At 45.7% G+C, this 12,100-nt stretch overlaps 1 protein-coding gene across 1 annotated transcript in view; it reads left to right on the forward strand.

Annotated features, from left to right (window-relative positions):
• Positions 1 to 12,100, forward strand: part of GABBR1 (gamma-aminobutyric acid type B receptor subunit 1) — a 184,814-nt gene that overhangs the window by 43,137 nt on the left and 129,577 nt on the right. Inside the window, exon 2 of the mRNA XM_079958764.1 lies at positions 50 to 129. Coding sequence (XP_079814890.1) covers positions 112 to 129 — 18 coding nt within the window. The 5' untranslated portion in view covers positions 50 to 111. The remainder of the gene's footprint in view (positions 1 to 49; positions 130 to 12,100) is intronic.

A 12,100-nucleotide genomic window follows, 5' to 3' on the forward strand; every position in this document is an offset into this window, starting at 1 on the left:
AACCTTAGAATTAATAGCAAATCTCCCCTTCCCTCTTTATCCCATCAAGGCTGGAGAGGAAACACAAGAAGACCTGGGTCTGGAACATCCCACCGGCGTGTCTGGGGAGATATGATCCCAAGGAGAAAGGTAGGCGGAATCTATGGCTAATGCGTCAACATGAGCATGGGAAGGTTATTCTCTACTTTTTATTATTTATTAAAGATTTTCTTGATTTACAGAACTGTTTGCAATGTCTCTCTCTCGTATTCCCCCCCCCCATGTAACATTTTTACAAATCAGTTTCATTCGTTGAGACATTAGGAAGAAAAGGGGGAAAGAGGTGGGTGGGGGTGGGGTCGGGTGGCGATGTTTCTATTTCACTTACTATATGTGGGGTTTGGTGTCAGCGTTGCTTGTGCAGGTTCTTTGCTGTTCACTTGTGTTCCTTTGGTGGTGAGAGAGGTTGGGGTTGGCCCAGGGTGTGGTTATTCATTTGTGGTTGGCTGTGGTGGTCTTTGTTGTCATGTGTGAGTGGGGTGGGTGGGTGTTTTGGATCAGGTTAGCCATATTGATTTGTAGGCTGTTGGTGGATCTTTTGTTGTTGTCTTGTTGGGCTGTGTATGTGATAAAGGGGAGCCATACCAGGGTGAAGGTGTCTTTTTCTATTTTTTTTTTTTAAGATATTTATTTATTTTTTAACAGAAAAGAGAAAAAATAAAAAATGAAAAAGCATCAGAAAGATACAAAACGACATAATCAATCACAAACATAGATCAAATAAGAAAAAAGAAGTTAAACAAAAAAGAACTCCAATTTTTAAATTCGTATTTACATAACTTACTTTCTTGACCTCCTCACACCTCCCTTTTTTGTGTTCCTCTTTGTTCAATCAAATACAGCAAATCCTTACCCTTTTTCAAAACTAGTTTCCAATTATTAAAGTCGCTTCTATTATGTCTCCAATCTTTTCTCTTTGTGTTTAAACAACTTTAACATATTATTTACTTTGACATATTATAACTTTGATTTTTCACCATTTTTCTATTACATTTTAACATACTTCTTAACACTATATCCCTTGTGCCGTATTGTTTTTATAAGGTGTCTTTTTCTATTTGTCCCTGTGGGTTATTCTCTACAGTGGTACCTCGGGTTAAGTACTTAATTCGTTCCGGAGGTCCGTTCTTAACCTGAAACTGTTCTTAACCTGAAGCACCGCTTTAGCTATTGGGGCCTCCTGCTACCGCCACGCCACCTGAAGCACTATTTCTGGGTTAGCGGAGTCTGTAACCTGAAGCGTATGTAACCTGAAGTGTATGTAACCTGAAGCGTATGTAACCCGAGGTACCACTGTACTTTAAAGCTGTGTATGGTTAAGGTCCACTCCCAATTACTGATATATTTTAATGTAACACAAGAAGAGCCTGTTGGATCAGGCCAGTGGTTCATGTAGTCTGGCATCCTTGTTCTCACAGTGGCCAGCCTGTGGGAAATAGACAAGCAGGACCTGAGGGCAAGAGCCTTCTCTCTCTTTTTTTTTTTTCTTTTTTTTAATAATTTTTATTATTATACATTTTATAAAGCATTGTTGCCTCTGGCTGACCGTGGAGGCAGAAAATAGTCATCCTGGCTAGTAGCCATAGATAGCCCTATCCTCCATTTTCAAACAGATGTCAACCACCAATAATGGCTCGAGATCTTAATGAGTGATACAGTGGTACCTGGGATTACAGACGCTTCAGGTTACAGACTCCGCTAACCCAGAAATAGTACCTTGGGTTAAGAACTTTGCTTCAGGATGAGAACAGAAATCGTGCAGCAGCGGCGTGGCAGCAGCGGGAGGCCCCATTAGCTAAAATGGTGCTTCATGTTAAGAACCGTTTCAGGTTAAGAACGGACCTCCAGAATGAATTAAGTTCTTAACCCGAGGTACTACTGTATTCTAAATGCAGCTTCTGAGTTCCTATCCAGGAGAATGGAAAATTGAGGTCTTGCTCATCCAAAAGAAATGAGTTTGTCAGGCCTGGTCGTTGTCCTCTTCAGATCACCACACAAATGCTTCTTGTTCTTTTATAACTTTTTATTGCTTATTAACAAAACAATCTTATAAACGGTTCTTAAATATTATTCCTCAGAGTCACTTATTTCAGATACCTTCTGAGCTCTGCTTCTCCGTGACCAGCCACTCACAAAATGTCGAACGCGCCTTTCCTTTTGCTTTCCCGCTCTTTTTTCTAACCTCCTGGCTAGAGCTGGCTTGTATCTCCCCTCCTCCGAATCTGAGCTAGAACTGAACCCTTGCCTTTCCTGGGAACAGCCGGTCCCTCCCTGTTGTTCCTCCTGTTCTCTTCTATTAGATTCACTGCTCCCCTCCCCCCCTTGGGGAATGCTTTCTCCCTCTGAGACAGTGGCGTAGCGTGGGGGGTGCAGGGGGGGCCGGCCGCCCCGGCCGCAACATCTGGGGGTTAGGGGTAGGGGTAGGGTTAGGGGGCGCAAATCCACGGGTTAAAGGTAAAGGTAAAGGTACCCCTGCCCGTACGGGCCAGTCTTGACAGACTCTGGGGTTGTGCGCCCATCTCACTTAAGAGGCCAGGGGCCAGCGCTGTCCGGAGACACTTCCGGGTCACGTGGCCAGCGTGACATCGCTGCTCTGGTGAGCCAGAGCCGCACACGGAAACGCCGTTTACCTTCCCGCTGGTAAGCGGTCCCTATTTATCTACTTGCACCCAGAGGTGCTTTCGAACTGCTAGGTTGGCAGGCGCTGGGACCGAGCAGCGGGAGCGCACCCCGCCGCAGGGATTCGAACCGCCGACCTTTCGATCGGCAAGCCCTAGGCGCTGAGGCTTTAACCCACAGCGCCACCTGCGCAAATTACTTGCCTTGGGCCGGGTGCTGACAACCCACGCTACGCCACTGCTCTGAGAAACTGGAAACTTCTAACTCTTCCCTGACATCACCCCCTCCCCTAAGCCCCCCTTCCTCCTCGTCGCTCTCCTCTGTTTCTGAAGGACCGAACCCTATGAACTCCTCTTCCTCGCTATCTGTCTCTTCAAAAATAGTGACTCCAAAGCACTGGCTGTCAACTGACTGCATTGTTAAAAACATGTTTATGGAAGACAATCTTACTTGGCTATGAGTGATCGCCAAAGAAGAAAGAAGCAGCAGACACCTCTTTTGGCCACCCAGTTTGATGGACAAAAGCGGGTCACCTGTCACCACTCTGACATCAGGTGATGCCTCCACCCACCTGCCAAACTTGGCCTGTGGGGTGTGTGGAGATAAGAATCTGGCCCACCATGGCCAGATGGCACAGGGGGTGCCAGGCCCGTCACCTGATTTCTCATAATGTGCAATGCTGCCCTGCTAAAAATCAAGCCTCCCTTCACACCTTGAGTTTAAAGGGGCTTTCCCTCCCCACAAAGTGCTCATAGGAGCCAAGCAATCATTAACCCTTGGCTCTCACAGCTGAATGTGTGAATGAGCTTCATTGATAACATTGTGGTTCGAGGTGATAGGAGGCAGTGCCAAAGCTCACTGCAAGCCATCAGATGATGGAGAGGCATGCCGCAAGGTGCCTGTAGACCAGGATCACTCTTGGATGATTCCCCCATGAGATGGCAATATTGATTATCTCCTGCCAGGCATGTCCAAAGTCTGTTTCAGGGGCCTAATCCGGCCCGCCGCTCAGTTTAATCCAGCCCTTGTGGCAGTTTATTTCCTGGGGTAAAATCCTAAAAAACCCTCAACAACTTCAACCCTTCAGCAACTTCAACCCTAAAAAAAAAAAAAAAGGTCAACAATTTCAATCCTAAAGGTCAACAATTTTGGTTTTGGTTGGCCCTTTAGTTGGCCCTCACGGCCCTTCACTTCTGGCCCTCTTTGAAAAAGGTTTGGACACCATTGCCTGATGCTAACACAGGGGAGCAGGATTTGAAAGGCACTATCAGCAGGAGGGAGTGCTTAGATCCCACCCCCCACATTTCCCCCAATTTTCTCAACCACCCCTCCTAGGAATGTCACCCCCCCCCCATTTTGACCCCAGCTGGCTTTGAGTATGGAAATGAGCCCAGGGTTTTGGGGAGGAGAGGGGGAGGAGGGGCATTTGTTGTTGTGACCCCCTGGACCAGAGCCCGCCAGGCACTCCTGACTTCCACCGCCTCCCGCGGTTTGGTCAAACTCATGCTGGTAGCCTCGAGAACACCATTATCGAATGTAAAGTGGGGTGTGTGTGTAAAGGAGAACTGGTAGGTAGAAGGAAGGGTTCATACACAAAGCAAACATTTGTGTGGATTTATTGTATTCCAGATGATAAGGAAAAAATCCTAGGGTGCAGGGATTTACGGGTCTCTCCAGTCAGCAAAAGAAGGCGTCTCCAGCCAAGTTATAGAAGCAAAACAGTGGTCTTTATTTGCTGCAAACACACAAAGAGTAGGACCCTGTGCGTGGGGTTGCATGAACTTTCAAGACCTCTCCCCATTACCCATACTACATTTTTCAACAGTGTCATCGATACATCACAAATATGTCACAAAGTAGGAACGTTTGGCATGTAGAAACATGAGCCCGTCACCCACCAGTCAATAACCCCAGTTCCCAACACCTTTTAACTACCCTCTTCCCCAAAGAACAATAAAAGTATTTACACATCCCCCTAGCTGCAAGCCTTTCCTGCGCTCTTCCTTTGAACATATCAGGATTCAATCCACCATCCCATGGATTTCTGTCTGAGGCATGTGCTGCCCTTGATTGCCTCCTGCCTCCTATTGTGAGGCTAAGTTCACGCCATATTGGAGGGGCAAGGGGTATGTGACCTTATGTTTAAGGCGTTATAGAGGCAGGGGGAGCCCTGGATTCCTTGGAGCACTTGGAGCCAAGGAAACCAGTCAAAACCTTGAATTTTGGTGATTATTTGTGAAGCTTCTACAGTTTTCTATACAGTAGAGTGGTACCTCGGGTTAAGAACTTAATTCGTTCTGGAGGTCCGTTCTTAACCTGAAACTGTTCTTTTTTATTATTTTTATATATAATATTTATTGGTGTTTCAAAAAGTTACAAGAATAAAAAAGAAAGAAAAAGAAAAACAGAAAATACAAAATACAGAAAAAAATAAAAACAATTAAAAACAAATCCATCTTTCCATATCTTATCTATCATTTGCTTGTTTCCTTGACCTCCTCACACCTCCCTTTTTTGTATTCTAGTTCATTAGTTGTTTCAGCAAATCCTTTCCTTCTTTGTTTTTATCTTACTAATTTATCTTAATATATTGTAACTTTACATTCTGACCTGTTAACAATCCATTTTTACTTTATCCTTTATAACATTACTGCTAAAACCACATAGCTGCATTCCAGCATCCTTCTAACATTCCTTAATTTTACAATGTTTCTGTAGATAGACTTTAAATTTCTTCCAGTCTTCTTCTAAATCTGAAACTGTTCTTAACCTAAGGTACCACTTTAGCTAATGGGGCCTCCCACTGCCACCATGCGATTTCTGTTCTCATCCTGAGGTAAAGTTCTTAACCCAAGGTACTATTTCTGGGTTAGCGGAGTCTGTAACCTGAAGCGTCTGTAACCCGAGGTACCACTGTATTGGATAGTCAGAGGAAACAGTACAATACATGGCATCTGCCGACTGCTACAATTTTATACACTGCTTTTCTGAGTCTATTTGCTGTTGTCTATGTATGGTGCTTGTGTAAACAGTCCAGAATTGGCCTCCACACTCACTTATGTACTCACTGTTAAAACCGTGTTTATGGAAGACAATCTTACTCGGCTACGAGTGATCGCCAAAGAAGAAGATTGCCCTGGCCTTAGTTTAAGGCTGTGGTGGGGATTTGGGATTTTTGGGGAGTCGTTTAACAGGCCCCCCATTCCTATTTAACACTGTATTTTGGAATATTTAATAAACAGTGCTAAAATAAAAAAGAAAGATTGAAACACCTTTGGACCCTCCCCTTCGGATCCAGTGACCTCATACAGTGGTACCTTGGGTGAGTCCATAAGTGAGTTGAGAATAGAGTACAGTGGTACCTCAGGTTACAGACGCTTCAGGTTACATACGCTTCAGGTTAGAGACTCCGCTAACCCAGAAATAGTACCTCGGGTTAAGAACTTTGCTTCAGGATGAGAACAGAAATCGCACGGCAGCGGCGCAGGAGCAGCAGGAGGCCCCATTAGCTAAAGTGGTGCTTCAGGTTAAGAACAGTTTCAGGTTAAGAACGGACCTCCGGAATGAATTAAGTACTTAACCTGAGGTACCACTGTATTACTATTAGGCATTATTAGCAAATACATCTGCCAGAATCACCTGTAGTTCTACTGCAAGTTTTTGGACCTAATCTAACAAGAAAGAGATACTACAAATTCACCATTTTATTTAAAAACTTTATCTTTTTTCTACATAAGAATAGAAAGGAATGGCATTTCTGACTGACACAAATTGTTCAGGGGGCCTGCTCTGGTATACCAGTGAAACTCTTTTAATGACCTTTTCTCTTGCCTGTTTCAAAAGTGGGGGGGGGGGGGTAAAAACAGCAGCACTTTTTCTGTGTGATAGAGGGGAACACCAGAAACTGCCTGATTTTGTGATTTAAAGACTGTCTCTGGAACCCAGATTGCAGAGATGTGGCATTTTGCAGACATTTTCAATCATATCCACAACCACAGGGTCTAGAAACTTGCTTCTGTGCATCTTAGGTTTCCTGGGAATCTAAATATAATACTTCCCTCTTCCTTATGTATGCATGAGAGTCAGCACACACAGTAACTATTATTTGCAGAGGAACTAATCTTTAAACTACTTTATCTTATACATTCCACAAAAAACAGTGTCCATCTCTAACAAAAAAAAAAAATCCTATACATGCACAAGTATGTTACCTCCATCATATTGAGCTAATTCCCATATATTATTATTATTATTATTATTATTATTATTATTATTATTATTATTATTATTTTATGAATTGCCACTCAAGGCAAATTACATTAGAAACGAAATATATAATGAAAAGCAAAAAATCGGCAACTCAAGATAGGCTAGAAAACAATACAATGCAGACCAAACACCTGCGGAGGAAACATTTCCTTTTTCAAATTCCCGTTCACTCTTGAAGTCTTGGGAGTCTGAGAGAAGCTTAATTTCGCATCTGCTGCTGGATTACAGGCAATGTATTTTTTTTCTCCCACCATTCATATTCCCCTCAAGAAATGCTCCCCTGTGCCAGTAGTTAAGAAGGTCTGATTAGGATCTGAATTCTTCTGGAAGCCAGGCTTCCTTGTTATCTCCCCTCTTTTATTCTCCCCACCTTTTCTTTTTTTGCCAAAGGTCTGGCTCCAAAAGATAAGGAAACACAAGTTCCTGACATTTCACTTTACAAATCACAGGGAGGCAACGCGCAGCCATAGCGAAGCCCAGAACTCAGGAGCCTCACATCTTTGTGGAAGCAAAGATATAAGAGACCCAGCCGCAGTTTTGCAGCAATTCGAAAGACTTGCTGGACAATCCATTTAGTATCTTCTCTTTTGCTCACTCCCCCTTTGCTTCCTCACACATCCCACACACATTCACACAAGTCACATTCAGTTCCTTCTTATAAATATATAGGCATTGCTCTCATATGCCAGCCACAGTTCACTCTCATACATATACAACATTCGCACACAGCCCAGGCGGACAATAATTCACTTGTGTCGCAGATGCTGCTCTGCACTAAATCTTTTCTCACTGGCAGCAAACAGCCTCGTTTGGTCCCTGCTGTAGGCCTTATGGGATAGCAGGTTGTTGTTTTCATTGGACAGCAGTTCCTGAACATTCCATTATGTCACAGCAGCTGAACCAATGACTAGGGAGGGCTCATTTCAAATAACAGAAGACAAGGCTCTTGCAACCACAACACTGAGGTTTCAAAGGCAGCAATCTGCATAACATCAGTGCACTCCTCCCATCAATTTCACCTGATTTGGGGGATAAATGGACAAAACCCCCACATTTTTCTCTGAAAATCTCAGACTAGGGCTGAAGGGAAATGGGAATCCAACAAATCGGGATGTTAACGGAGAAATCTGAGGGCTCCCTTGGACAAAAAGCAAGGACACCAACCAGGAAAATTGGAGCAAAACAGCAGCCGGTAGGCTTGGTCTTTATTGATACTGTCGCGACAGGACTCCAACTCACTGCAAGAGGAAGCAAGATGGACGCCCTGAACAAAAGAGCCCCCAAACCTTTATTAGCTGCTAATCCCCATGTTACACCTCCCCAAACTACATCACTAATACATCATGGTTACATCATGAAAGGGGAGGTCTGGTGGCAGTAATCTGAGCATCCTGGACCCTGCCCCATGGTTCTCCTTGCCCTCCACCAAACACCCATCAAGTGTAACAAAAGAGATATTTACATTTCCCTGTTTCCCAGCCAAGTTAATCACACCCTTTTGTCTTCATCTGGGTTTGTTATTTCTGGAATGGCTACCTGTCTGGCATTCAGGTATCAGGATGCCAGGAATTATCACTCAGGCAGAGGGGCTGTTGAGTAGCTGAGCTACTCAGCAGCTGAGGTTTTCCCTGTGAGCCAGTTGTTGTTGTTGTTTAGTCATTTAAAAAGGTAAATGTAAAGGTACCCCTGCCCGTACGGGCCAGTCTTGACAGACTCTGGGGTTGTGCGCCCATCTCACTTAAGAGGCCAGGGGCCAGCGCTGTCCGGAGACACTTCTAGGTCACGTGGCCAGCGTGACATCGCTGCTCTGGCGAGCCAGAGCCGCACACGGAAACGCCGTTTACCTTCCCGCTGGTAAGCGGTCCCTATTTATCTACTTGCACCCGGGGGTGCTTTCGAACTGCTAGGTTGGCAGGCGCTGGGACCGAGCAGCGGGAGCACACCCCGCCGCAGGGATTCGAACCGCCGACCTTTCGATCGGCAAGTCCTAGGCACTGAGGCTTTAACCCACAGCGCCACCTGCGTCATTTAGTCGTGTCCAACTCTTCATGACCCCATGGACCAGAGCATGCCAGGCACTCCTGTCTTCCACTGCCTCCCGCAGTTAGGTCAAACTCATGCTGGTAGCTTCGAGAACACTGTCCAACCATCTCGTCCTCTGTCATCCCCTTCTCCTTGTGCCCTCCATCTTTCCCAACATCAGGGTCTTTTCCAGGGAGTTTTCTCATGAGGTGGCCAAAGTATTGGAGCCTCAGCTTCACGATCTGTCCTTCCAGTGAGCACTCAGGGCTGATTTCCTTCAGAATGGATAGGTTTGATCTTCTTGCAGTCCATGGGACTCTCAAGAGTCTCTTCCAGCACCATAATTCAAAAGCATCAATTCTTCAGCAATCAGCCTTCTTTATGGTCCAGCTCTCACTTCCATACATCACTACTGGGAAAACCATAGCTTTAACTATACGGACCTTTGTTGGCAAGGTGATGTCTCTGCTTTTTAAGATGCTATCTAGGTTTGTCATTGCTTTTCTCCCAAGAAGCAGGCGTCTTTTAATTTCATGGCTGCTGTCACCATCTGCAGTGATCACGGAGCCCAAGAAAGTAAAATCTCTCACTGCCTCCATTTCTTCCTCTTCTATTTGCCGGGAGGTGATGGGCCCAGTGGCCATGATCTTCGTTTTTTTGATGTTGAGCTTCAAACCATACATAGATACATTTATCATTTGGTATTGTGCAGCAGAGGCCCTTTGAATAGATCTTCAAGAAACTGTGATGAAGTGTTTTGTGGGGACAAATCACCAAAGTCACAAAAGTGATTGTGCTGATTTTGGTAGTGGGCTGCATGTGCGTATCTGCTGGAGGGGCACCCCCCCCCAACCTATACATAAATTCCTGCAACAGGGAGAACACCACATTGGCTAGGCCTGCCCTGGAGCATTACCCAAGACTTGGGCTGAATTCAGGCAGCCTGGTGGGGGGCATCAAGGATGAAGGCCCTGCATCTTATACAATGGCTTAAGGGGTCCCCACTGCCCTCAGTCTCCCATGATTGATTCATCTCTGTCTGGTTTGGGCACCAGATTATTTGAAACACTCCGAGGCATTTCCAAGACAGACACACAGAAATGTTTCCACAAACAACGTTAACCCCTTCCCTGCCTCCCTTGGCCAAGAGCCAAAGGCTGGCGCTGCGGCAGGAATCCTGCTGGAACCATCTGGGAGAGCTCGGGGCCTCTTGTCGAGCCTTGGTGACGCACATTCAAAGTCAGCAGCCTTCCCTGCAACCCCAAGTTAAATGATGGAGACCCTTTTATGGGCTGCTGACTTTGCATTCTAAAAAGAACCAGCTTAAAACAGTGAGCAGCATTAACCCCCCCCCCCGGTATGCTTTCAAACTGCTAGAGCACCACACCCCATAGTCGCCTTTGACTGGACTTAACCGTCCAGGTGTCCTTTAAAAGTAAAGTGTAAAGGGACCCCTGACCATTAGGTCCAGTCATGGCCGACTCTGGGGTTGCAGCACTCATCTCGCTTTATTGGCCGAGGGAGCCGGCGTACAGCTTCCGGGTCATGAGGCCAGCATGACTAAGCCACTTCTGGTGAACCAGAGCAGCGCACGGAAACGCTGTTTACCTTCCTGCCGGAGTGGTACCTATTTATCTACTTGCACTTTGACGTGTTTTCGATCTGCTAGGTTGGCAGGAGCTGGGACTGAGCAATGGGAGCTCACCCCGTCACGAGGATTCGAACCACCGACCTTCTGATCGGCAAGTCCTAGGCTCTGTAGTTTAACCCACAGCGCCAGCCACCCGTGTCCCTTCCAGGTGTCCTTTACCTTTGCCTTCTACCATATTTTGCAAATCAGCCGGTATTTACCAAGCGGGTGGTCTCTGCTTCAAAATCTAATCAGTGTCATGAACTCATTCAGGTGACTTTGGGTGAGCTGCTATTCTCTCAGCCTCAGTTTTTCCATCTGCAATATGAGAATAACAATGGCTCGCCTGACCTGTTTTTTTGTTAGGATGACAGGCCAGTGAAGATTCTGAAGTACACACACACACACACACAGAGAGAGAGAGAGAGAGAGAGAGAGAGAGAGAGAGCAAATGTGGATGACTCCGCTGGCAATTTGATTGCTCAAAGCCTCTTAAGTATTTGTGTTTAAGGCATTGTAGCTCCCCTCCCAAGCAGCCCCCACTCTCCCAAGTTAATGGCCCACTGGATAACTTTTCCTAGTCATGTTTGTGACCTTTCTTTAAATAGAAGCCGTGCTGTCAAGTTGTCAGCAACAGAGATGGCTAAAGCGAAATTACTAAGGGAGAGTAAAATTGACAAAGCGTGAAATGAAATTAACATGCTGTCTGACAAGGTGGCAACCTAAAAATCTGATTACTGTATTCTAAAAGGTGGCTCCTGGCTTTTAAAGGACAACAGCCATCAGGTAAAGCCATTAAATGCATGATCTTTGAGAAGGATGGAGCAGGGTGTGATTACAGCCTCTTCCATAGCTGGGAGCCCACAAACACAATCAATCAAAGTTTCCGCCTTTCATTTCTCATATTTGCACTCCATCTGTCTACCAATGAGCTCGGGGCAGCACATGCTATATATTCCTGTCTTATTCCCAACTGGAGTACAGTACCCAGTTCTGGGCACCATATTTTAAGATGGAGGTTGACACACTGGGCTGTGTCCAAAGGTGAGTGACCAGGATGGCGCTGGGGTCTGGAAAGTGGTAACCAAGTCTGTGCACACACTCATAAGAACATAATAAAAGCTCTGCTAGGTTAGGCCCATGGCCCATCTGTTCTCAAAATAGCCAATCAGATGCCAGTGGGAAGCTCATAAGCATCACAAGACCCCTCTCCCCTCCTGCAGTTTCCAGCAACTGATATTCGGAAGGATCCTGCCTAGTTGTGTCTTGCCATCATAGCTAGTAGTAGCCATTGATAGCCTTGCCCTCTGTTAATTCATCCAGCCCTCTTTCAAAGGCATCCCGGTTAATGGTCATGGCTGTCTCCTGTGGCAGTGAGTTCCATAGTTTAACAATGCGCTCTATGAAGAAGCACTTTCTTTCCTGTGGCTTTCCAAAGGCATCCGGTTGGCAATGGAGGGAAAGAGGATCCAACAGAGCTATTCTTCTGCTAAGGGATGCCATGCAGAAGAGGGGGCAGGA

The sequence above is a fragment of the Podarcis cretensis genome (assembly GCF_951804945.1).
Source record: "Podarcis cretensis genome assembly, chromosome: 2".
Classification (NCBI taxonomy): domain Eukaryota; kingdom Metazoa; phylum Chordata; class Lepidosauria; order Squamata; family Lacertidae; genus Podarcis; species Podarcis cretensis.